At 43.2% G+C, this 27,608-nt stretch overlaps 1 protein-coding gene across 2 annotated transcripts; it reads right to left on the bottom strand.

The window, feature by feature from the left end:
- Positions 1-231: 231 nt before the first annotated feature.
- On the bottom strand, positions 232-23,845 carry rbpjb (recombination signal binding protein for immunoglobulin kappa J region b). Of its 2 annotated transcripts, XM_071519310.1 has the most exons (10): positions 23,796-23,845; positions 15,591-15,686; positions 10,871-11,036; positions 10,211-10,385; positions 9,299-9,436; positions 8,438-8,550; positions 7,650-7,790; positions 6,847-7,002; positions 6,463-6,566; positions 232-4,785 (listed from the first exon to the last, which is right to left on the bottom strand). In XM_071519310.1, exons 2-10 carry the CDS (start codon positions 15,677-15,679, stop codon positions 4,458-4,460), a joined length of 1,410 nt encoding a protein of 469 aa, XP_071375411.1. In that variant the 5' UTR covers positions 15,680-15,686; positions 23,796-23,845; the 3' UTR covers positions 232-4,457. The 2 variants fall into 2 exon arrangements, with proteins under 2 accessions (XP_071375411.1, XP_071375412.1); XM_071519311.1 differs by lacking the exon at positions 6,847-7,002 and having other exon boundaries at positions 23,796-23,842.
- Between the last annotated feature and the right edge of the window lie 3,763 nt (positions 23,846-27,608).

Below are 27,608 nucleotides of genomic sequence, written 5' to 3'. Positions count from 1 at the left end.
TCAAAAATACACTAACCAGTAGATTTGTGTAGTAGGTTTCAATGCTTCACTGAAGAGAGAAGGTCACAAATCTGGATCTTTCATGTTCCAGTTATACTCAACTTAAACCAGAATGATCTCGACTGGAGTAAACTGCAAAAAAGCTGCAAGTTACCTGCATATGCTTCTGAATGACACAAATTAAAAAACGGACACAAAGTGAGATTTTATATCACTTTTTTATTTCTCATTTTTTATGCCAATATTGCAAGTTTTTTTCTTGTTTTTTTTCTTTTAATGACATACAGATTTGAGCATGATCTGGAGCTGCAATATGTACAAAAAACAAACTATCGTATGTTATCAAAAAACCGTCCCCTTGTTTTGACGTTATTGCTAAATGTTACAAACGGCACAGGTTTCTACCATCAGCAACCCTTTGAGCACTGAGTATACTACCACAATGACACCTCTGCTTACCATTACTAGGATAATACACAGATACAGTGAGAGTGAAAGATAGTGAAAGGACATGTGAAGAAGAGGGGAAAATGACAACAAAAAAGTGATCCGACTGTAGCGAAGCTAAGCATTACAAGCTGCATGTACAGGAGGGGGGGGGGGGGGGAAGTGAGAAAATTCCAAACGTACATACATAGACATGAAGGAAGAGTGAGGATGAAATGTGTGAGAGAAAAAGAAAGGTTAGCGCTCTGTAGTGCAAACAGCCAAATAGTCTTAAGGAGAAGTAAGGCTGAGTGCGACAGAGAAGGGCTCCACACTCCTTTTTATTTGTTTAAAGCTGCCTCTCACTCTGCCCTGTTTTGTTTAGCAGTGCATGAAAACTACATTATAAAAGACATTTGGCATATTAGAGGATACATACATTGTTCAGAGCTCATTATAAAAAAAACAAACAAACACAAGAACAGCTGCTTTTGGAAGAGTAAAACAAATATTATGACCGGACGCACACACAAAAAAGAGAAAGAAACCAGTTAAGTACAGATATTTTGTAAAAGCATCGCAAATGCTAATGAGATGGCGTTTTTTTTTCTTTCATTTCTCTGAAAGCTTTGCTGCCAGGTTAATACAGCGTGCGTTTAAGAAGGCATGTAACATTTGTCGACCCCTTTAACAGATCATCCCCTTTAGAAGTGAAACGTGGAGAAGCATGTCCTCCCCTTTCTCTTAAAAACTCCAGACACGTTTAAGAGAAAACGCTATACTGTAAACTGTGAACCAGCTCGGATTGTCAAAGGGACACTTTTTTTTTTTTTTTTAAATACTCACATCTCCCTCTCTATTAGAGCAAATGTGGCGCTCTGTTCAGACTCGCACAGGCATGAGTGATGAAGAGGAGCCTGGAGAGGCAACTGAGCATGTAAACAAAACCAAAAAATATTCCAAGCTGGAGGAGTAGGGGGGGTAGGGGGGGTGTGTGTGTGATGCTAATATAGAGGCTATGTTAAAACTCATATAGGATTTAGAGCTCACCCTAGTAGACATAGAAAAACACTCAAGTTAAAAATCTACAGTAAGATTTGGTGACCTCCATCCTGCAGAGTAAAGGGTTCAGGTTGACCCGCAGCGTATCACAGAAGATCAACGTTCACGTTCAGCGTGAAGAAGCGCAAATTGGTTTCGATGCTACAACACCCACCATAGCACCTGTTTCTTTGACAACAGTTCCAGGACAGACAGGGAGCGGCCTTTTAAAAATACACTCCCAGGCCAAACTAGGCAGCATGGGCAATAATGCACTTATTTTTTTTTTTGACACTGAATAAGACAAGGGGAGACTTTGTACCAATAATTTAAAAAATATCAATATTACAATATAAAACATTTAACATCAATAATGACGGACAGGAAGGGGGGAGAGGGGTGGCGAAATGGGGGCATAACTTAAATTTTTCTTTTTTTTTTACATTGAAGGGGTGCAAGCGAATCCTTTTTGTTCCTTGCCTATTTCAAGGGTTTGTGATAAAAGTCAAAAATACTTCATTATGCAGACATTCAAGTTACAGTGTCGTAGTTGTTGTTTCCCCGGAAGCGTATACAGTTGTACTGTAATACTAAGATCAAAAGTATTGCCTTTGAATGTTTGTCCACAATTATCAGACAGCGGGAGAGAATAATCACTTTGTATTTGTCCATTTGGATCGTGGTGGAAGACAGCAGAACCCAATGAATCTCAAGTAAATTTGTCTGAGAGCAACATGAGCAGTTGGAACACACTTTGAAATGGAGCGAGTCTGACTCTATATTCCATTATAGCGACTATATAGCGAGACATGACAGTCACACACCTTAAAAACACACATGCGCACACACACACACACGCGCACACACACACACACACTTGCTGGCTGGTGAACTAGTGGTCAGGCAGACAAAACGATGACACAAAAAGAAATGACCTGTACAATATTGCTGTATGTTTGGAAATGCACATCTTCAATAATACACACATATAGAAGGCCTTTATACTTCTACAGGAGACTCGATCGCCATGAACACAGACAAGTGCCACTACTCTCGGACAGTGAGTTCACAATGTACACACACTTGTTTCTGCAAAGTGAAAACCACAGGAGATTTCAAAAGGCTAAGAAGGCTGAGAAGAGCTTACAGCGCTCGCAGACATTGTACCAAAAGTGAAGGGCGCCACGCACCGCAAGATAATAAAAAGACGGGGGTGTTATTGTACTTGTACACCAAAATGAAGGCCAAGAGATCCTTCAGAAGGCTGCTTCGTATGACAAGGTGGTTTTGGAGCCGCGGCATGACGATGGATTTACGGCTGGTATGAGGTCAAATAGACATGAGCTCCTGTGATGAGAAGCGAGGCAATAGCTGTTTTTTTGTTTTTTTGTTTTTTGTGCCACACACAGGTTCTTCCAAAGTGAGTAAACAGGAGATATTTTGCAAAAAAAGTAAGTAAGTGAACTACTTTTGAAACTAAAGTTATCGGTAAGGCCACATCAAATTGGAAGTGTCTGTCTTGAACGCACGGATGCGCTTTTGGAACACCGTTGAAGTTGAATGCCACCAGAACTACAGCACACACTGGAAGACACCTTGCTAGGCGCAGTTTAGAGAGAATAATGACAGGTTTCACTACATCATTTGATACGGTAAGTGACCAATAGAGCAACATGATTTTGAGAACAGATATGTGATATTAGATATGTGATTCTTTTGACTGTGTACACAGTAATAATATACAGTACTAAGGCTATCCTCTTAAGTCAATGACTACGCTTATTACATAGTTGTGAACATGACAAACTGACTATTTTCGTAACCGTGGAAGTCTAGTTTTTGATGTATTCTGCAAACGTTCCTATGGCTCCATGTGAGATGTACTGACGTGTATACTTTCCAAAGGAGACATAGCGCACATAGAGTATTGCAGGCAAGGCAGAGGCGTTGCTTAAAGCTTTTCTTTTTAAAGACTTCATAAAAACCAATGATAAAAAATAGGCCCTCTGAGGTTATTCCCCAATTAAAAAAAACAACAACCTTCGGTTATGTAAATAAAAACAACCCAGACTTCAGATTTTTTCCCCAACAGAAGAAGCAACAGTATCCAAAAGAAACAAAAAGAAAAAAAAGAAAAAGAAATGAAGTGTTCCATCCAAAGACTGAAAAAAGCAGGCATTTGTAGTAAGGTCGCAATAATATACAGGTTGGGATTCTGGACCTCAAGGGGAAAAAAAGTCCAAGCTCAGAGGAAGAATAGAAACTATTTGGTAACAAAAGTGTACTATATGTTTAATACAAAAAAGGTATGGAGAAAATGTACCTTTACTAAAGCTTATACAAGATCCTTGGTCCATAAAAACTATGTTATCATCGTCACGTTTTATGTGTGTCCCTCTGCATCCTCGCGCTCCCTCCAACAACAATACATCCAGCCCCCTTTCAGATACCACAACTAATGCAAAATAAAAAATAAAAAATAAAACAAAAAGGAATAATAAACCAAGTGGTGGGAGGGTGGGGTGGGGGGGAAGCAGGGTGGCGCAAAAAATATACTTTTTCTTTAAACACAATTTTTGTACACGGTGGATGTATTGTTGTCGTGGTTTCCGTTCTCGCAGCCGTGAAAAAGGTGCTGGTGCTCTGAACCGGCAGGAACTCATTCACTCCCAACACCAGAACTGGACAGGCAGGTCCCTTAAGAAACCACAGCAGAGGGCGTGCGTGTGTCAAGGAGCACTTTCTCTTATTCCCGTCGGCTGACAACGTGTGATGTCACTCCTCCTTCAAATTTCCCCCTGCATTTGCTCCTCTGTCCCACCAATTTTCATTTTTTTTTCCATTTCAGCTTCTTTGAATCCAAAATTAATATGCAGCACTTTAGAGAGAGTCAGTTTTTGTTTTGTTTTGTTTTTTTTCCCATAGTCTTTATATACCTTCTGGTATATTTTGCTCTCAAGGCGTATTGTATTGTGTGGCGACTGCGTGCGTTAGGAGACCACAGCCGCGGCGGTGGAGGAGGACGTGACTCCGGCGTTGGAGGTGCTGTTGGGGCCGTAGACGCCGGGGCCGGCCTCCTGGCTGTTGTTGTTGCTGCTGAGCAGGCTGGCGTTGCCGGCCCGCAGGATGGCCCCGGCGGCGTTGCAGTGCGGCCGCGGCCCGGGCTCCGGCGTGTAGGTGAAGGTCAGTGTGGTGGAGTAGATGATGCCGTCGTTCCTCACCAGCGTGACGGGCACCTGGACGGGCTGCCGCACCCAGCGCCAGCCCTCGCGGAAGGCCGAGATGTCGGGCACCACGCACAGCATGCTCTCCCCACACCTGCAGAGTGAGCGTGTGTGTGTGTGTGTGTGTGTGTGTTTGGGGAGGGTGTGGAGGGGAAAGAAACACCATATATAAGGACAGCTGTTTGAGTTATATATTCTGCTTTTGTCAGTGAAACAATTTAGGGTCATTGATATGAAATGTTGCACAAACACTTGTCACTTTTGTCCTCAACTTAAAGAGTTTTGTTAATAATGATATATCCACCATTTGAAAAAGTGACACCTAATTTTACACAGTGGCACAAAATGAAATGAAAAATTATGGTACTTTGAGAAGAGCCCCTTGATGTTGTTAAAGTACTTTCAACAGGTACTTGATGTCCTTGATTGAAAAGGTTTGATTGAAACACTTTTAAAAACTAGATCTGTTATATTTTATAAATGATAATGATAGAGTTGACATTTCTTTCCAAAAATTAATGCGTTTTCAGAAGTGAACTCTACACTTCTACAAATCTTTCTTTATTGCCACCTCAAACAGGGGAGTTAAAAGGGATCCAACTTGGGCAAACATATATCATGTAAATAAATCCAATACTAATTTGTGGACACTTCTCTGATCACAAACAAGAACATGAATCTATCATAAAAAAGTGTATTTTTATACTTGAGCAAAACTCTAATGAAAACATGCCATTGCACGCTTTTGTAATGTAAAGCTCGGATAGACCTGCGTTGTCCCGACACAGTCTATCAGTCAGTTCAGGACAATGGGAGACCACATACATGTGGACAAATCTGCAGGTGACACGTGCCAAAACATTTCAGTCACAGTTTGTCTTGGTGGGATTTGAAAACCTTGCGGTGTCCCACACTGTGTACAGCGTGTCATCTGGGAGGTCCCACTGTTTATCTGACAGTGGTCATCGGGGTCTTTCATGTCTTTCACCATGTCTATGACTTAATCCTAGTTGGGCGGTACTGATAAACACAGGAAACCTAATCTGTCTATAAAACGGAACATGAAATACTTAAACCAGCGGTTGTTTTCATGAGTCTTTTGAACATCGCGGTACCTGAGCTATTAAATTAGTTTGTGGCTCACTCAAATCTAATTAACCACTGCACAGTTTTGATGTGGACAACTATTACACAACCTGATGGGGCCATTTATTTATTTTTTTTATTGACTCAAGTGCTTTTAGCAGTGGATAAAAGGCCCAGACAGAATCTGGGTGGGGGGTTGTTGCCAAAGCTCTGAGGAGATTGGTGTATATTTTATGTGTGATTCATTCACAGTATGAGCAGATAATCATTCACAGATAATTCTTATTTGAGCATTTTTAAGGCCAGGATGATTTTAGCTTTAGCTTAGAATTACAATACCAAGTTATTCATACTTCCACTACATCCATTAAATTTAAAACATATCCTTTTGTATGACTTTTGATAGGCAAAACGTAGGATTATATCACTAATATATCTGTAAAATTAGTTGTAATGATACTTTTTAATGTCAATAGGAAAAAAGGGACAAACACCAGCCCCAGTGATTTGGTTCTGACTTTGATCTCAGTGTTTCAGTGTTACCCAAGAAAATGGAAAAATCCCTTCAGGTAGACTGGTAATGCCAACAGCTGTATCACACTTCACAGTATCAATATGTCATATTTTTAGGTAAAAGCCTATACAGATGGCCGCTAAGAAAAATGCAAAAGGAGCAAAGGCGCACCTGTACATGGTTTCAGCCTCGACGTCTCCGAACCAGACCCGCAGATTTGGAGTGAAGTTCTGTCCTGTCAGCTCCAGCATGGCCACGTCCCCACCACCATTTAGCTGCACGCAAAAAAGACAATCTAGTTACCTCACTGATATACAATGGTAAAACCTATGCTATGACACTTGATAATTGCGGCCTTTTCTTAGTAGTGGCAAAGAAAATTTCTGGAATTTAACAAAAGACAATGAGGGCTGATGAGCGAGGGATTTAGATCAGGAAGGAATAGAGAAACTGAAATCTCCCTTTGGAAATGAATGGGGGGGGGTTGTGTGTCCAAAAAAGCCTGAAATAATGTGAAAAATCCCATTCTTGCGTGCTTGTCTCTTCGGTGCGTACCTGTAAGCTCTCTACCACAGGCACGGGGGTGACAGGCGCGTGGACAGGGCCCATGCCCTCGTAGAAAGTGTATTCGGCCTTGTCTGTGCTGATGATTGTCCAGGAGGCGCCGTCGTTGATCATCTCCTTGTTTGGTTCCTTTGGGCATGGAGTGGCCTAGCAAGGAGGGGGAAGAAGGGAATGCACGCAGTGTTACACATCGAGGGCAGAGATAAGCACCAATAATTATGCCAAATCAAGACTGTAGTAAGTTTATGACGTTGCAAAGGAAAATGTGTATGTTAGTGTATGATGTGTGTAGTCGGATGCCTTAGGATCAAACCACATACCTACTCTGTCTCTCATTTTGCTTTGAAACAGTCTAAGTAAACAAAAATATTGAAGGTGAGTGGACTACCCACTCTTATTTCATAAGGGAAAACAAAGTATTTTTCCGTGGGTGGAGTATCCCTTTCAGTGCTGCACAGGTTGAATGCAGCCTGTGGGTTGCCAGCTGCCCACCACTAACCTCAAGGTTAAAACAAATCTCATCAGCACTCCAATTGTATGACACCCGATAAATGTGACCCAACGAGATGTCAGTGCTGTGCAGTTGAACTCAAATCCACTTTTGATTCAGTCCACTCAAGCTGCAAACAGAAATCCCTGTTTATATGCTAAAGTAATCCTTCTCAACCATCTGTTACTAGAATGGATAGGATAAACTTTAACTGAGAGTGAATTGACCTCAACCCTGGCGTCCCTGCAGTTAGACTACAAGTGGACATTGAGCAGACGCTGAGGATTGTAGTTGAGGCACTGACTTGAAACTGGATGATCCTTTCTTGGGAAAGGCACAGGTACATGCGTTCTGTGTCCTTCAGGTAGAAGGCACACTTGTGGAGCTGGGAGACCGGGTCGTCTGCGTCCAGCAGCGCTGTCTGCTTGTCCACTTTACGGATGATCTGAGAAAGAGAGAGAGAGAGAGAGACAGAGAGAGCTATTATTAGCTGACTGGAAGGTGGATGGAGCAATGGAGAGAAGAGGAAGAGAGGAAGCTGAAAGAAGGGAGGACAGAAGGAAAAGGAAAGAAAAAAGGGAAGAAGAAAGGAAGAAAAAGGAGAGAGAACAAAGTAAGGACGAAGAGAAGGAAGGACAGAAAAACAGGGAAGTCACATGTGATTCGGAAGAAAGTTAGAAAGGAAGGAAGGTGGGAAGAAGAAAGGAAGGAAGGAAACGAGGATGAGGGCGGAAGGAGAGAGGGAGGAAGGGGGCATGAAGCTCAGTAGTTTGGCAGCTCCCAGGTGTGAATACACATAACTGTATGAATTTAGGAAGGTGTTGCTGATAAAGAGCAACACTCTCAGGAAATCCTTCCTTGGATAAATAAAGTTCCAACAAAACAAACAGCCAGCAACAAAGCAAAGCACCAAGGATAATAAGATAACTGCTGCTTGTGTTACGCTCAATACCACCCATTATATAACGCTTATTTATATGTTATTTTCCTTTGTTTTACTCTATTACCTGCTGCTGTGATAACCCAATTGCCCCACATCATCATTAAAGTTTCATGTAATCTAATCCAGTCTAGTTTCATTGCGTCTGTTACCAGTCTCGGCAGGGCCATGCCGGTGACGGAGCACACCAGCTTGACCGTCTGGCCGTAGTGGATGTAACCGTCTCTCACAGTGAACTCCTCTCCTTCCGACTCCTCGTCATCCACTGGAGACACACAGAAAAAAGAGAGCGACTGTCAAACTCCCATAGGCTCTGCATTTTCCAGATACTCAAACCCTCATATGTTACTGGACTTAGACACACGATCAGTCTATCACTTCCTTTGTCTATAATCAATCAACTGCTCTACTGGCTGATTACACTTAACAATGAACAGAGAGAGAAGACGGGAGTGTAAGTACAGTCTAAATGACTGAGTGAGTGTGTGTTCAGGTTCAGTTCAGGCTCTGCAAGTCAAACGACATGTCATTAAGGAAGGGTGGGTACTTGAGTCACATGACTTGGACTCGAGTCACAATTTTAATTGCTTGAGACTTGATGCCTGAAGAGAAGACTTGAGACTTGACTTGACTTGGGTTCTGGTGACTAGGGACTTGACTTTGACTTGTACTTTGATGAGTTGAAAACGTTTCTAAATTCTTGACCGAAGATCTTGTATATATGTAAATGACTTAGATTGAAATTTATGAGATTTGTTCCACCAGACAACTGAATTTAAATTCTGTTTTCTGAATTTGTATGGAATGATTGATTTTCTATTAAAACCATATTGCATTGAAGAGTCCTAGATTTGAAGTTTTCTTTAAGATATTAAATTGATACTGGACTCTTGGTTTGTTCTGATTTGACTTTGAATCTAATATAAATTTCTAATGTAATTTAGTGGATCCAAGTAAACCATTTAAAACGTGTTTGTATAGATATAGAACTGCTGTAGTGGGTAGAGACTTACACAGGTGGATGTAGAAGGCGCCCCACTGCTGGGAGCTGGCGTGGAAGTTGCCCCCCTCCACATGCAGGTAGCGCGTGCTGACCGTTTGGGAGCGCAACCGGTTGAACAGTGCCACCTTGGTCCCTGATGCAATACACACTGTAGACGAACACAAACACGAATACAGACACACACACACACAGACAAGTTACACAGTGACCCAAAAATGACATGCCGTTTAAAGGTCAACTGTGCTGACAATGTGATAAGGGGTGAGAAAATAGCCATGAAACAAATCTTACCAGACGAGGTGTTGTGTACACTACAGGTGTTCAGCATGCTCAAATGACAGTCACCAGCTGGTTACTAGCTACTGAGCAGACTACATCGCCCTCTAGTGGCAGTTGTTGGCACTAACAACACTTGTCAAACTGTAGTTGGATGACTAGTATACTTTTTAAAAGGCCAAATTCGTGACCTTCAGCATGTTGCTCACTGTTGACAGAACATTACCCCACTGCTGGCTTTGTTTATGCCTACATAGTGATTTTTATGTCTGAGCTATTTTTGTCTGAGCTGAAATCTAATGTCTGAGCTTTTGATACAACGACTGACAGTATGTGGCAGTTACACATACATTTTAAATGTATTTTGAGGCAGTATGTGTTGCCAACACTGATGTAATGATTGCAATCATTGGACTAAAACAGAACATGTGTTTTGACTTTAGTTCTAATAAACTTATTTTTCATAACCCTCACAGTTATTGATAGAGAAATACTAGAGACTTTAGTACCAATCTGCATGCTGCATACTATTTTTACAGACCAGCAGAACTCACAATATCAGACTCCTAGGCACAGGTGACTCCACCAAAAGTGTACACACACACACACACACACACACACACACACACAAACATGTACAACTCACAGTCAGCATTCTTGAGGGACTGCTTCTTTTTGGAGGGCTTGGAGATAACTTTGATCCTCTTGCTGAGGAAGACACCGATGTCAGCGCTGTTGCCGTAGAACATCTTGACAGACAGCATGAAGTGCTTTCTCTTGTCGGAGTCGGATATGTACAAGGTTTTGGCTGTGCAATAATTCTGGTGGTGGAGGGGTGGAGGTGAGAGGTGGAGCAGAGCAGAGAAAGAGATGGGAAACATTAGGATAGGATTTTTCTGATGCAAATGAACGACAGTTAATGAACAAATTATCTTACTGAAGATATGGATACACAGAGAGACAGTGAATACAAGTCAGGAAAAAATACACTAGTGGGATACACACACATACCTAGCTCAGATTTCCATCCAAATAATGGCTTTTTATCAAATCTAAACATCTAACGTGTATCTTTGTCAGCCTATCATGATGTTAATGACATTGACTTTTAAATATTTGTCTGTTGCTGCTGTGAACAGAAAAATTGTAGGAATAATAATTCTGCAATGGTAAAAGGGATAAAGAGAGACTTCTAGCATTGCTCGTATCTATGGTAACTTCCAGTGAGTATCTGCATATCTTTGAGTGGAGATAAGTGTGTGTGTGTGTGTGTGTGTGTGTGTGTGTGTGTGTGTGTGTGTTGTACCTTTCCCTCTAAGTTAAGCTGCTGCATCTCTTGGTCGCTGTTGCCGATGCCGATGAAGGCGCAGGGCTGCGACTCCTGCTCTGAGCAGCCGTCTCGCTCCATCTGTTCCTTCTTTTTCTTCCAGCCGCTGCCCATCAGGTACACACAGGGAGGGGGGCAGAAGAACCTGGACACGTGAACATACATGACTCGTTAAGAGACACAGGCTTGAAGGATGAGCCCCTCCTTAAATAGTTATCAGTGAAGTGCAACCGAGCAAGGCACTTAATTCCCAGTTGCTAAAGTGGAGAAACAGTGGCCAACAGTACAAGACTGTGGTTGTACTGGGCAGCTTCCACATGAAACACTCTTGTGTGTATAACCCTCATTTCTTCTGTAACAAATATCTCAGCCTGTTACTGTAAATATGAATATGTTTTTAATCAACTTGCCTTGTTAAATTAAGGTTAAAGTAAAAGCTGCATGATTGGCAAACGTGACGAGAATGTTTGGTGACCCAAGGTTGAACTTAGGTTTGATTTGACTTGAAAAAACACAAAAACACATTGACAGAGAAAAAATATTCCCGAAAAGTGTATATGTTAAAGGACAGAACTGATGGATATGATTGCAATGCAATTCAGTCCAGACATAAACCACTAACAAAAAAACCGTAATACCCCATACTGATGGTGGTCATATACTGGTCAGGGTGCATCTTTTAGTTTGCACCACTAGAGGGCAGAACTGCACCAAGCTACAAGCAGAGAGTCAAACTATCAACAGTCTACAATTTAACTAAACAGTTTCCCAATCTGTCAAGCTTAATTTACCAGATGCTACTGTGATCGGTTCAGCATGGAAAATTTGTGCATAACAGGAGAAATATAAACCAGCATCACAAATAAAAAGGTACAAACAGGGTTTCTTCATATTTTCCAATTCAAAATGCCATACTTTTCCAATCCTTGATTCTTGTAATTTCTCGTGGAATGACACAACTAGATCAAACATGTAGTCATATATATAGAGAGAATGAACGGTCATATTTTTTAGTTGTTTTTACAGATCTCATTGCGCAATTTCTAAACTTTTCAAGACGTGGAAATTATGTTTCACTTTCAGACTTCAACTTTCTAGATCTTGTACAAATAGCAGGAATTCCTGATAAACCAAGAAAAAATATGACACTTGCATCTCACATCTCAGCCAGGAAAATGTGTCTTGTCAAGCGAGCGAAAAGCGAAAGAAAAAGAAAAAAACCCAACCCATCAAATTCAAATTTGAAAGAAATCCCCCACATTTCAAAAACGCAAGTGTATACTTGTGTGTGTGAGTGTGTGCGTGTTGGGGGGGGGCAAGTTGATGTGAAATCAACTCATTACTGAACTAGCACACTTCAAATAACTTTTGTGTGTGTCAGTGTGGAACGGGAAAGTGACCCATTTCGCAACACCAGTCTCTGTCTCTGTGGGTGTTTGTCTACTTTCACCTCCTATAAAAAGGGAACAGATAGAGACAGCTAGAAAGAGGGAGAGAGAGAGAGAGAGAGAGAGAGAGAGAGAGAGAGAGAGAGAGAGAGAGAGAGAGAGAGAGAGAGAGCGCACATTGAAACTGTCTACACACCCACTTCTTTTATTATGCTCCCTCGCTACAAAGTTAATCACAATACAAACACAGAAGCAATCGCAGGTGGCAGAGTGCACACAGACACACACCACATGGTTTTGTCTGTCCAAAGGATGTTAAACTGCTGACATGCACATAGCGGTAGAATCCTTATACATGCGGAGTGATTTCTGCAGTCTAACGTCTACTGCGTGTCTTGCTCAGTCCCTCTGCACAATGTGAATGAAAACGATAGCGATTCCGCCTGCGATACAGGAGAATTCCCGCGGGGACTTGACAAGCAGTCGCACCCAAACACTTGTCATCTGTGATGCGGCAGGCTGGCATATTGGTTACAGAGACCGTCCTTCAACCTGACTGCTCGGGTTCAAGCCCTGTATCTGCAAGCATCCGCTCTTCATGTTACGCTGATGGTTTCGTTGGAGCTTGGAAAGGCGACCTCCCGCACTAATAGTGCTTAAAAGTGAATGTTTTACCACAAAAAAGTCATCACATAGAGCTTTAAGTGTCCTTTAGCGAGACACTGCTTCCCTACCAGCTGCAGGTGCATTGTTCTGTAGCTGAACCTGTAGCTATGAACTTTATATTTCCTCCGACTTGACTGGGAAGAATTCAGTGTATGGCGATGTGACTGTAAGCATCCAACTACACATGAGGTACATCCATCCGCTTCCTGGAATCTCACCCAAATGTTAAGCGCAGGGAATAAAAAGAGATGAAGCAGATGAACTGCAGTCCAATTGTGTCATACACAGGACTGAAGCACTAAAGCCGGGAACTTGAGAGCAGATAATAGTTTTGGGGAAATGGGCCTTAGAAGTAAAGCTCTGTTTTATTTGACTGTGACTGGGAGTAGGAAAAAAAAACATAGTGTAGTTGTGTGTTATCCTAGGGTTTGTGTGTGTGTGTGGATGTGTTTGTGTGCACGTAGCCCAAGAGTATTTGGCTGGCTCCCCTCACTGCCCTTGACCTCACTGGTGTCACTTTAACTGGACGAGACGGCCGACATCAGCTGAGGAATTCAGCTCAATCTCAACCTCTCTCTCCCTCCATCCTCCCCTCCTCTCTCTCTGAGGTGTCTCGGACTTGGCCTGATTTACCAGGAGATAGGCCTGATGAGATCGCAAGCGGGGCTGCAGCTCGGCCAAGAAAACTGGGGGGAGGACGGAGGGAAGGAGAGTGTTAAAGAGAGAGAGTGAGAGAGGGAGGGACAAAGCCTGAGAGAGAGAAAGAGACAAAGTTAGAGGAGAGAGTTATAGAAAGAGTTTGACAGAGAAAGAAAGAGTAGAGTTCAAGAGAGCAGGAGAGAGCACTACAGAGGGAGGGAAAATGTTGGAGACAGAGATAGAAAGAGAAAGTTGGGAGTCAGTGAGTGACTTACTGAGTGAGTTAGAGAGAGAGAGATAGAAAGAGAGCAAGAGAAGAGACGGTCCACCATCCCATCTTTGAATTGTAGAGAATCTGCTGCATGCATTGCCTAAGACTTGCAGCAGTAAACCAGCAACTACCCACGCTCCCTACAGGTTAACCCATGTGTTTGTTTGGCCTGTCCTTGAAGTTGTCCTGTGAACCTCGGAGGCCCTTAAAAAGACCCGTACCTTTGCTCTCTTGCGCCTGAACCCCCAACACCTGAATCCTCTACGGCCTTCACCCGGACATACCCCCCCCCACCCCTCGAAACCTTTAGTCCCCCCCGTTCCCATTGCTCTTAACTCCCTGCTCCCTTTGCTTCTGGCCCTTCTGGCCCTCGGCGGCCTTCACCTGAATGTGGCCCCTGTGGAGAAGGCCGCCGCTCATTTCCTCCTCTGACCTCTGTGGATATGGAAGGCCAGGAGGGTCAAAATACCCACACCGCATGGAGGCACGCTGGAATGTGTGCGTGTGTTTTTCATTCCCTCCTACTTCTTTCTACTCCTCGGCCTGATCCCCTTTGACTGACATACCTGTTTATAAATACGTTCGATAGAGAAGAGTGGGCGGTCCACTCTGCTTACCGAGACAGTGGGAATGCTGAGAGGGACACAGATTCAGGACTCAGCACAGGGGGAGAGGTTTGGCATGATTTGATTCTGGGTCAGCGTGGGTACATGTGGCTCCGGGGGCAGGAGCCACACTGATCCATCAGAAAACAGACAGAATTATTGACGGATAGATTTCTGTCCGTTGGTTTATATTGGAACATCAACATGGTGGGAGAGGCAGAAACTGACTTGGAAAACACCTACAGTCACCCCAATGTTACAGCAGGCTTCCTCCTGTTTATCTTTGCTTTGGTTGTACCGTTGTATCTGTATTCGCCCCTATTTTTTCCAAAACAAACATAGGAAAATCTCTGATTGGCTAAATGGATGATGAGGAATCAGTCCGTCCAGAAAAAGTTCAACTGGTTTGAACTTTCTGACCATCAGACGAGTCATCAGCCTTGTCTGGACAACAGACAGCTTTCATTGAAAATTAAATGAAATGAACGGAGAGGGACAGACACAACAGATCAGTCTGACCACCGGCTAACAACTTCAAGAGTTGCATTGAAAGATGTATTGAAAGATGTGCAAATAGTTAGCTTGAAGTCTCGAACACTCAAGTATCGACTGCTTGGAAATATCACAGAGGCAGCCTGGTGTTGTCATACCAAAGGACGAGCGAAGACAAGGAGCTGTTGGAGAAGGCTAAAAGGACAGGGCCAAGTTATTTTTGTTTTTGCTTGACATCCATGTTAGCTCGCACCAGGACACAGCTGTTTAAAATCACTAAATGATGGGCCAGTGCGCATAACTGTTTATCAAACGTATATAATGCAAGGTTCCCACACTCACTGGACATCAAATTCAGGACATTGAATGAGTTTCAAGGGCTTTCAAGGGGTTTGGTGAAATTCATGGTCTCAGGATGCATGTTTTCGGGAAAGACATGACGTTGGTCAGAATTAGTCATCATAGAGGCCTCATTTTCAAGTCAAGAAATCATGGTGAAATTGTTTATTTTAAAACTGTTGCTATATAAATGCAGGCCTTATTTTATTTTTCTCAAATCCACAAACTTTCAAGGATTATCAAGGGGGAACCCTGATAGTGGAACTGTACCAGGAAGACGATGTTTATAATTCACCCACCTTTTCTCATTGCCGTAGGATTTCTGTGCAACTTTTGCATGCAGGATCAGGACAGTTTGGTCGCCTCGCTCCTTCAGGTAATTCCTCATCGCTTCTCTGCGGCGGGAACAAGGAGAAGAAAAGAGGGGAGATAGAAAGAGCGGCGGGACAGGGGAGGACAGAGAGGAGAGAGAGGGAGAGAAGTTCATTAACAACGGGTCGTTACGTGAGCCGGCAGATGAGGTGAAGAGATATTGGGTGTGTCGGGGCTTAAAGCTGGAGCGAGGGGAAACTCTGGGGTCGGCGGGGAATCACTGAGGATCATCAAGCAGGTTTTAAAAAGGCAATGGAGCGAAAATACACAGGCATAAGTGTGAAGTATGGACCGAGAACATACAGAAATACGCACGCACACAGACACATACACACACACACACACACACACACACACACACACACACACACACACACACACACACAAGTACGTACATACACTCGCAGTGACCCCTGGAACGCCCCAGAGCCTGCACGGTCTGCTGGCCAAAAAGCTATGTTCTCTCCAGCTGGGTCCATTTGAGGAGGGGGGGTAAGGGGGGGAGGGGGTTGAACCGTTAATGAACGGCTCAGAGGGACAGTGAGGAGCAAGGGGAAGGAACATGGGGGGAAGGGGGGAGCGAGAGAGAGAGCGAGAGAGAGAATAAAAGAGAGGAAAGGAAAAAGAAAACACCAAAAGCGCTGAGCTCACCACCAAAGAATCTTCATCTCGTGTCAAAATGTTGCAAGGTCCGTGCTCCAATTACTTTTGTCAACTAAGCCAAAACCTCCCGCCATCCCACACCTCACTCCCTTACACACACACCTAAAATAATTTAAATGTTTTTGGGACCAGTAGGGCTTATGATGGGCAGACCAGCGGGGGTCAATGATCAGGCTGGATGCATAATAAAGACGCATCACACGTATGGACATAGCACACCCTGTCCCGTCCACACACCCCACCCCACCCCACCCACACACACACACACACACCACTTGCACAGATGTCAGCGACACCTGACACGCCGGGGTGCTCAGAGGGCTCCCCACTCACACACACACACACACAGAGAGCTTTCCACTTTGCCACGCAATAGTGGGCCGCACGCTCGGGTTAGACTGGCCTTTGTTATGGAAAGCAAGGGGCCCCCGAGACACGAGAGGGATAGATTGGGGGGGGGGGGGGGTTTGAGGGAGAGGGGGGTCTGAGAGGAGGAGGAGGAAGGCCAAGGAGGGTTATGGTTTATCCGTCTGGCAAACGTTTCATTTCCCATTTCACTGTGTGATGGAGAAAATGATTTTCTAAGTAAAACCTGCCATTTGATTCTCTCCACAGAATTAAAACACACTCTACAGTATATTCTACATTTTCAAAATTATTCAATCGCCCATAAACTGCAGGGTAAAAACAGTGGAGATACCATTCTAGGAACCCAAGAGTTTGAAGCTACGCAATTCTTTGAATACCATTTAGATGAAAATTAGATTCTACACACAAATCGGCCCAGAAAGAGGGAGCTCCAAAGCTGCTCTTTGATTCGAAAAATGTTTGAATTATTGCAAAATTGTGTTTAAATAATTTGTTTTCCTTTGTTTTAATGAAATGGGCTGTATGGTCATTGCAGCTATGGTGTCTTTCTAATGAATGACAATCTTCCTCTGATGCTCAAGTGTAGGCTACACACAGTATCACACAAACACACACACACACACACACACACACACACACACAGACCCCAGGAACACCCTAGAGCCCGCAGCTCTGACTAATTACATGGGGAACACACAGTTCAAACGTGGTGATGTCATGCCTGCAGGGCGCATGTCACTGGACACCTCTGACATCGCCTGTGACCCGCCAGCCTTGCAGGAAGGGTGACATCACAGATAGGGCAACACAGAGCATGCACGCACACACACACACACAGGTCTTATACATTGCACCCATTTCTTGGACTGCTAGGCCTTAAACATAAGCTAAGTCTATTGTATCTGTATATTCACATGAATCTGATATCGCCACAATCCCATTTACACACATACAATTTTACTGCCCTTACTCCAAGGATGCAGGAAATCTGATTAAGCCGTTTGTATGCATAGTGAAAACCACTACTCTGATAATATTGTCATTTCCATGCAGCCCTGCAAACTCCAAATATTGCCTGCATACTGTCCGTCAAGTACGCCCTCCTTCAAGAAGCTCAGTCCTTTAATCTCCGTCATTAACTCCTGTCCCTTCCAAGGTATTTCAAGCAAGACACTCCCAAATAACATTCCCTATAGACCTAATGGGGAGACTGGATGAAGGGAAAGGCTGGATGTACTCCAAAAATATGGGGGTTTTTTTATATTATCAATAATGATCCATGTCTGAACATTACATTGGGCCACCATTAACTGTGAGAGCAGCTTCGGGGAGCCTTGGTATGCATTGTGTAAGTATCCGATACCACTGGAGGAAATGAGACTTGCATAAAAACTTGAATGGAATTCCATCTCAAGTTTTGTGGTGGCAGCATTATTTTGTTTTGTTTTTTAGAGAAATTCCCTAATTTGCCACCACTCCAGAATCTGCGAGACGTAAAGAGGACAAGACACACTCCTTTTAAACAAAGAAATATTCATTAGGATCAATAAAGGGATCAAAGGGTCAATAAAATAGGTTATCTGAGACTGCCCTAGTCTATAGTCAACACTGTTTTCATCAAACCATGAAACCATTGCGGATGGGTTAGCGTTGGGAAGAGGCCATTCCCATCAAGAGAGAAATGCTTCACCTTGGGATGAAGCTCTCACTCTGGTGGTTCTTTGTGTATTGTCTTTTTCCTCACCCTCTAAGGACCTGATACTCTTTTCACAGCTGCCTAAAATAACTCCAGAGACAACCAACACAGCCTACAAGTTGGCAGCAATCAAATGAAATCCTAGCAGTCAATTTCTGTGCCAGTAGTTGATGCCGGTGTTCCAGCTTGGGAAACCTCCATATGACGAACTCTTGAAAATTACAGTATTTTTCTATTCAATTTCAATAGCAACAGACAAGCATACGCAAATTTTTAATTCGGGGAAATTCGGATTTGTCATGATGCCCCAGGCTCCTCTCTTTCTCCAGTTACGAATTAGCATAGCGACGTAAAATGGCTATGTTGGCAGAAAACTGAATTTATTTTGCGATTTATTTTGTGCAACTTGGCTCTCTAGTTAGTTAGGCACTAATTATTAATAACTACTTCTGAGGCAAATTTAAAATCTAGCATATGTGGAGCAGTCACATCTTCCAACAAGCAGATTTGTCATCTTTTGTGGTAACCACAACAAGATAAGTGGCACAGGTGAAAAGAAAAAGGATCTGCAGCGGTGACGAGTGGGTAGCTGATAAAGGGGTTACCCAGATGACTTGTTTTGACAGTAAATGAGTGAAGCGGGAGGGAAAAATGTTAACAGCATTATCCATAAAAGGAAAAATGATTCAATCAGAATTTGATAGCAATGACATGCCAAATGTATTAGGTGCTGATAAGTACAATTTAGGCAAATAAAATGCAGTCAAAATAAAGCTATATAACATATTTTATAGAAGTATAAACAGCCCATTCATCATAGAACCAAAATGTCTTGTTGCTCTACAGCCAAGCATACAACATGTATGCTTTAATAGCCAGATGCTTGAGTAGCTACTGACTGGGGATAAATAGGTCATTAAGTGCATGATGCAACTCAGAAAGTTTTTGGCCAATGTAGACAGAAAATGCTCCCAGGAGTAAGCAAAAAAGTGAGCCACAAAGACCAAAATCTATTCAAATGTTTTTTGGCAACAAGATCTTATGGGATTAAGCAATGGGTGAGGCAAGGGTAAGGGCACCGCTCCCAAAAAAAGTTCCCTTGTGTATGACTTGGGTCTCAATAGAATATCCTTGAAGATGAGGCTGCGACACAATGTTAACACATCAGCAACCAAAGGAAACTCTCTAAAGAGGGAGAAAGCATATAGAATAAAACTCCATGACATTACCAAGGATCGGTAATGGTTAGGGGACAACAAGGACATCTGGGTAGTTACTCATCTCTTAAACATACCGACACACAGACACACACACACACACACTAGATAGAGATTAGGCCTTTTCCTGAAAACTGAAGGCTTTAAGGAGAAGTGAGAGAGACATTGCAGAGCTTCCTATGTGAGAGCGGCATGCAAATATGACACAAACATGACAAAAAATGCGTGCATATACACACACATACACCTCTGGCACTGCCTCCTGTATATTAACAAAAACAGATAACTTAAACACACACTAAAAATAGACGTAGTGGGAAATTACAGATAGTGAAAAATGGGGAATCAATGCCCTGAATCATCTGATTTGAGGCAGGAAGTGACAGATATGGGCATGTACCCTTCATTGAAGCAGACAAGATGACACATGCACAAAGCCACATCCACATGCAATATGAAAACTAGCACACAACACGCGGCCAGAGACTGGCAATGACAATACAGCTATGCAACCAGGGCAGAAAACAAACTTGATCTACCATCCTAGTGGTATTTAGACAGAGAAATCCCGCTAAAGGGTATTTTTTTGCTTTTATGTGATCGTTAGGTGTCACTCAAGTGGTTATTTGGCCTGACAGAAGCACCAGGTGAAACCGGCATACATGGTTCTCTGGTAACGGCATTGCCGACAGGAGAATTCAGCCAGTGCTAAGCTAAACACTGTTGGCGCTAATCACACACACAACTGTGATGTGTCAGTTTTTGTCAACTCCTGTTAAGAGATGGGACAATGCAAAGAACTTGTTTTCTCTTGGTACTCTTGGGAGGAAGCACAGTGAGAGTGAGAGAAAGAGAGAGAGACAAAGTGACAGAGAGAGAGAGAGAGAGAGAGAGAGAGAGAGAGAGAGAGAGAGAGAGACAAAGATAAAGAGAGAGAGAGACAGACAGACAGACAGATAGAGGTAAAGATGAAAGAGACAGCAAGGGAGGAAATGCTTAAAAAGATAAAAAAGCGCCAGACAGATTTCTAAAAAGACAGACATTCAACAACAGGCAGCATGGGGTCAGTCGTGTGTGTGTGTGTGTGTGTGTGTGTGTGTGTGTGTGTGTGTGTGTGTGTGTGTGTGTGTGTGTGTGTGTGTGTGTGTGTGTGTGTGTGTGTGGGTAGAGGGGCTAGGTTAAGCCAGGCTACAGATGCAGCAGAGCAGACAGGCATCTGTCCTGTACATCTGTCACAGCGTCTACAGCAGAGCAGTCCACCACAAGACCCCCTGTGAACACACACACACACACACACACACACACACACAGGGAAGGGACACACTAATACACACACGTGCAGAGTGAAATAGCTCAATTACGACGATCAGACCGCAATTAGTTTGCGCCCCTATGCATCACAATAGGTAGATTACACACATCCGCGGTGCAGGGCTTGGGTTAAGACATTAACAATCAGCCACTTTAGCTGCTCAACCTCTTTTTAAATGAACTCTCCATCTGCGGCTCTAGGGAGGGGAGGCCGACACACAAGTGCCTGCTCAGTGTCTAACCTCCTGAAGGCCCTTGTGAGCCTGTGAAAGAGGAAGTGGTCTAAAAGAATGCGATGTTGTCTCTCTTGTTTTGGTGTTGGCATGAAGTAATCACATTCATCAATCAAATACAAATTTGTCAATCAAATTAAATCTAGTTTATATTTTACTACTTAAAAAGATCAACTGTCAACAGTGAAAACTAATGGCAAATTGTCTCTGTCTATGTGAATTTCTTGTCACCATGTCATAAATTCAGCACAAACTACTTTCCACACAATGCAGTATTTTCACGTAAAAAAAAAAAAACATAACAAATTGCATATTGGCAGCACACAGGCAAATGTTCCAGACCAAAATAATAGTCATCAAGGTTTTATTTTAGTCTGACATTTAGAGTTTTCTACAAAGAAGTAGATAACTAAAAGGCAGTTTCTATGGAGCCTCTCCATCTCAGCCGATGGATTCTGCAGAGCCGGCCCTTCCTCTGTTGAGGGAGCCGCCTCTTCAAGGGCTTATTCTCCCAAGCAACAGAGGAGGCAGCTTATCCAGCCTGTGTGTGCATGTGCGTCCGTCCGTCTGTCTGTGTGTGTGCATGTAGATGTGTATCTGCTTGCAAGTGTATCTGTCGTGTGTGTATATTTGTGTGCATGTACGTGTGTGCTCATTTGCCTGTGTATGTGTGTCATGTATTGTATTTCCAGTCGAGTAGCCTTCCTGACAGGGCGGCCCTGCAGGACCCGGAGCTTTAGCTGCCCTAAAAGCCCCTGCAGGACCTTGCAGATTTTAGCTGCCTCTGCTGCTGCCAGAGAGAAAACCATAGGGCCGTTGCTGTGGGAGGTGGGGGGGGCAAGTGGGTGTGAGTGAACATGCAGACATGAAGACAACGAGGCAGATACACAGAGACAAGCACAAAGAACAACGTGACACACAGGCGTACAGACACACACACACAAACTGAAGGAGTTTTGTTCTGTGCCTTTCGGCTGCTGGGTGAAAAGTGTTTTGCGCCTGTCATATTTCTGGCCATCGAAACCATCAGACAAATGGAGGGGCCAGTGCAAGCCAGCGGACTGGCAGCACATGAATGAAGAAGGGGACACATCAAAAGGTGCTGGGGCCCCTTTTTCCAAAACCATGCTTGGCTGTTCCAGGCAATATGCAACCCCTCATTTTCCCCGCTGAGTGCCACGCGCGAAGACGAACGCGTGTGCGCGCACAAACACAACAGGCAAAGCCGTGGTCATGCACACACACGGAGAGGGGGGACTGAGGCCCTGTGACAAAGAGGAAGACCAACACACAAACAAGTGCGTACGCACATACACACACAGATACCCCCCACTCCAACCACACGCACACCACCACCCACACACACTCGCTCTCTCTCTATCTCACACACACACACACACACACAGGCACACGCACAAACCTCCACAAGCAAGCCACAACGCCCATCAACTTTCTATGTTCACCCAAATGTTGTTCCGAATGACTTGGAACATGCATAAGAGGAATGGAAAAAAAACATCAAAAAGATTGCAATGCCACTAGCCCACACTATGCAGAATACAGTGCATAATAGAGTGCATGGAGAGCATAGTTTCATTATACACCAAGACAAGTCAGTTATCTCCATCAAGGATGTGATCATCAACAGAAAAACCTTTAAAACAGAAATCCTGGAAGGAGCTGAAAAATCGCATCCCTGCTTATTTGGATCGTTTCTCTGCTCTAAAGAGGAACAGCAAGTCGTTTTGTGCAGATTCAGTACGTTTTTAAAGCACAGTAACAATACAGAGGGCGTTTGCTCTAAGACACCGGCTTACGTCTGCCTGTCCACTGGGAACCTCTCTTTAGGGCACTGGCTACTTTCAGGTTTACAATGGAAAAGGGCATGCTGTTGCAGGTTTCCAGCACCACTGAGATCTTATTTTTAATCGCAGAGTACAGAGGCCTAGCAGTTAAAAATATTTCAACAGAAGACTGCTGTGCTTCAAAGAGGTTGTCAATGGTCCCACAGTAAGAGGAGCCATGACAGGCACTACCCACAAGCATCTGTTTAGCGCTACAAGCAACAAAAGGATGTGCTCAGATACAAGGCCTGTCTGCTCTTCGCACCACAGTTAAATGCACTTGCTTCCCACTTCCAAATCACCTAATTAATACATTAATTATCAAATATTTCTAAGTAAACACACTTGTCTTCACATGGCACATGGGTGGTATTAATATGAACTCTGTATCTTGAAGCATTAAGAAGTTATAGTAGTTTCAAGAAAATCATTTTTTCTTTATCAATATGCAAATTTATGCAGCAAGGTACTCCAAAATCTAATCAGATCATCTCTACAGGGGGTACCAGATGTCTAAGTATGAAGCTTCTATTATGTATTGTTCTTGAGTGATTGTCTTTACAAGGATGTATCTACACACAGACAGACACACAGACAGACAGACAGACAGACAGACAGACAGACAGACAGACAGACAGACAGACAGGCTGACAGACAGGCAGGCAGGCTGACACAAAGATGCCAGCATGACGACATAATGCCCTGTATACCATGTATCATGGTGGCAAGACATAAAAAAGGTGTTATGGGGAGGATATGTTGTGTGCACGTGTGTGTCTGTGTGTGTGTGCATACTCACCTTGTTAGGCGCTGTGGCTGAGGGCGCTCCCCGAACTTCCTGCAAAGACACAAAAGCAAAAAGAAAACATGAGTGGGCTGGTTATCAACCACAAAAACACAGAGTAAACATCACACACACACACACACACACACATACACATACACACACACACACTCCTGTCACTGTGGCCTTGACAGCATGTGGTGGTAATGTGCTAACACAAGAGGCAAGTGACAGGACGTGTAGGTGTATCTGTGCGTTATCACAGCAGCAGCAGGCAGGTTAAAGCAGGTGTACAGACATTGAATTTTATTTCAACCTAAATCCCACCTTTGGCAGGTCACAAACAGGTCCTGCATCAACAGTAACGGTCTTGTTTGGTTGTTTAGGAATAATAAGTAATATTTTAGGCATTTCATTTACACAGTTATCCAGGGCAACAGAAGAAGAACCTAAAATTCCTAGATTGCCAACACCACAAGAAACCAACAGTAAGGTGAAGGATTATAGCAATTTATCAACAGAGCAGTCAGGGGAATAGCTATACATACATATTTATCTAGGACATCTTTATAACCTATACCTTCCCATATCTAATAAATTATAGTTGTGCTCTGCAAAGAGTGTAGTGGTGGTACATTTGTAAAACAAATACTATACAATAGCAAAAGCATCTTAATAAAAAAGTATAGAAAACCGATCAAGAGTGTAACAAATACACAGATCTTCTTGCTTCACTTGTGTTATTGCTGATCAGAATTGTAAAAATAGAACGAGCATATCTGACTTGATAATTTCCTGATGTCTTTTTTCTCCAGTTCAATGGTGCATAATAGCTAAAGGCAGATTTCACGATATGCAGTATTCTCAATACTAGATACCACTGGGATTTAGCAGGGTAAGTACGTCTGCATTGTAAGAGAGATATGAGGTGCTGCAGCAATTTCTGCAGCCATACTGACAAATCATAGTGCTGGAGAGATAAACAATGGGGAGTGTTGCTCTTACCTAATAAGGAGACTGCCAAATTTAACTTCTGATATAAATTTACAATGATGTAGGCCTACACAAAAATATACGAAATGAAAATGTATGAAAATGCTAAATGAAAGCAGAGGGCATTACTGGCATCACTGATTATACATTTATATCCCAATCCAGTGGTGTCTATGAGAGATTAACCCTAAATGATCGATTTTTTTCTGAGGGTACATGAAATTATTTTTTATTGTCTATATTCAAGGACTGGTATCGTCAAAACCATTGACACTGATGCAATGACACAAATTGCGATGTGGAGCTGAGAAAGCTGTGAGCTCTCTGTGAGTCAACCTACTTGACTGTTGGATTATTTGCAAAGCTACAGGGAGGGGAAATGCTCTGAAACCCGTCACTGTGGGGGCTCTTTTAACCCCTTAAAAATTAAAACACTATGTCATCATCATGTCATGAGCCCAAAACTGGGAGGATGATGCATGCATGGTGGTCAATTTCACTTCTATGAAATCTATGAAAATTGTACCCCAGATCTCGTACCCATATTGCCCACACCTCTTTTTAGCCTCTCATCCTTAAACTGAAGTTCAGCCTACCATTAGTCATACTAAAATCCACTCTGGGAGATCATCATATACCTTCATCCATTAAATGAAGTCTGCTCTTAAACCGGACCGCCGGTTTCGTGGAAAATGCAGAGTGCTAGCAGAGCATGACCAATCAATCAACCATGCTTGAGTCACAGCTGAAAACTTTATGACATACATTGCGCATTTAGCAATGAAGCTATAGTCAACACCACATATACAAGAATAAACAGTAACCTCTTAGCAACACCACAGTAAAGGAAGCACAAGTCAGTGTTATAGCACTGACTTGTGCAAGGTGATAACAAGCAGTAGTTTAGCGCCTGTACTATTCAAGGATCCTCTTTATGGCTTACAGATACAAACACTGCATACTCAGCAGAGTAGGAAATAAACAGATGAAAAATGTGCCTCACAAGTTTATAAAATAGGAGTGGTGGGGTGGTGAGTGATTTTCCCCATACCAATCATTAATGACTAACATATCTGGCCGCCAACTATACCAAGAATGTTGGTTGATTGTGAGTATAAGACAATATGTTAGTTAAGGGTTTGATTCCAACAAATCTATTCCGCTGAAACGCCAATGAAAAACCGTTGCAGGAATGTTTCAAACTTTAGTCCCACCCACAAAGGATTGGCTCGACTGTTTCTCTGACAAGAACAAGCCATTGACTAGAGCAACACCAGACTGTCTGAAAATCTGAAAAGTGGGCGGGACGCGATTCAGGAGTCTGGAACCAGGCTAGCATAGCATGAAAAATAGCATTAATCTCATCTCTTTTTTACTTTTAAAATCTGATATTATTTATCTTTTTTTTTTTTGTCTTTGTATTTTATCACTGTTTTTTAAATCATTTCACTTATCTGTTTTATCAATGCACAAATAAGCTGAACTAGTGCCGACAAATGCCCTCTATACTCGTTCATAAAAGCCCCTGTAGACAATGTTAGCTTTCTGAGCCTGAGCCGCTGAGGGAGCAAAAGAGAGAGAGAGACAGAGAGAGGAGAGAGAGTGAAAAGTAAAGAGAGGGGAGGTCTAGAATAGAAAAATCAATGGCCCGAGTGCTGCCTCTTTCCTCCGTCTCCCTGCAGGTTCCCTTTCATCACATCCGTCTATTAAGGCGCTACAGTAACACTCGGCTTACAGCCCATAGCTGGCACAAGGCAGCGCTGGAGGTACATGAACGCGGCACGTGGAGGTGGCTGTAGGGAGGGGTGTGTGTGGAAAAGTGAGAGAATTAGCAAATGTGTGTGTGTGTGTGTGTGTGTGTGTGTGTGTGTGTGTGTGTGTGAGTGAGAGAGAGAGAGACTTTCTCTTGGTGTAGGATGCAGCCGCTTTGCGTGCTGGTGCCGAATTATGACTAACATGGCATCAAATAAACACTCGGATAGCGTGTCAATTCAGTTCGTTAGGGTTTTAGGCAAACAGAGTATGAAAAAGAAAAAGAAAAAAAAAAGAAAAAAAAACTTGTTCAATAGAAATAGAGGGATGAGGATGGCTAAAGCAAGGGAAGGAGGCAAAGAGGGAGAGAGAGCAAGAGAAAGCGATTGGAGCAAGAGCCAGAAGGAGGGAGTGGAGGTGGAATAATTATAGAGGGCAATCAATAAGGTTCCCACAGTGAAACGCTGATGCCTCAACTGACTAATGGATTCCAGACGGCTCTCCTCTCCCTCCCCTCCTTCCCTCCTCCTAAACCTCAGCTCCTTACATTGCAGACAAGGAGGGATGGAGGGAGGGATACTGTAGGGATACTGTGTAGGGTGAGATGAAAGACGAGGCAAGACGAAGTGGATGGAGCGTTGCGGGAAGAGGGAGAATGACTTCTTCTACGCAGAGATGAAGCGGAAGGATTTAGAGGTGAATATACGGAGAGAATGAGAGGGATAAGAGGGAGAGGGGGAGACAAGAGGAGAGGGTAAAGGGGAAGCGATGACCGAGGAGCAAATGTCCGCACACCAGTGGCACCAGCAACAGTCACGGCTCCTTGTAATCTGCATTCACTCACTCATTACTAGTCCCATTGCCACATGTAAACACGTTCATAGCGTTCCCTGCTTCAGGCCAAATAAGCCGATGTTTCAACACGTCGGCTTCAACCATGTCAAATAGTTATGAGAAAAACAAATAAAATCCCTAAAGCACTTAATACAGAACCTAGTAGAGCCCACTTTATCTTAACCTTGTGGGACATCATTCAGTAGTGTTGTAGTACTCGAGATCGGTCTTGGTCTCGAGACCGGCCTT

This window comes from Centroberyx affinis, unplaced genomic scaffold, assembly GCF_046629955.1.
Source record: "Centroberyx affinis isolate AG114_WGS23_722 - 3 ecotype Tasmania unplaced genomic scaffold, CSIRO-AGI_Caff_v1 ptg000686l_1, whole genome shotgun sequence".
In the NCBI taxonomy this organism is placed as follows: domain Eukaryota; kingdom Metazoa; phylum Chordata; class Actinopteri; order Beryciformes; family Berycidae; genus Centroberyx; species Centroberyx affinis.
The sequence above is the reverse complement of the archived record's forward strand: the minus strand, read 5'-3'. Positions and strand labels throughout refer to the sequence as shown.

Bases quoted from the DNA above. Each gene is read 5' to 3' on its own strand.
- rbpjb (XM_071519310.1), bottom strand. From the start codon at position 15,679: ATGAGGAATTACCTGAAGGAGCGAGGCGACCAAACTGTCCTGATCCTG. The intron at 9,437-10,210 runs GTGAGTTGTACA...GTTCGTCTACAG, and splicing joins GTCCCTCAAGAATGCTGACT to TGTGTATTGCATCAGGGACC. The intron at 7,791-8,437 runs GTAACAGACGCA...TCTCTTTCTCAG, and splicing joins GCATGGCCCTGCCGAGACTG to ATCATCCGTAAAGTGGACAA.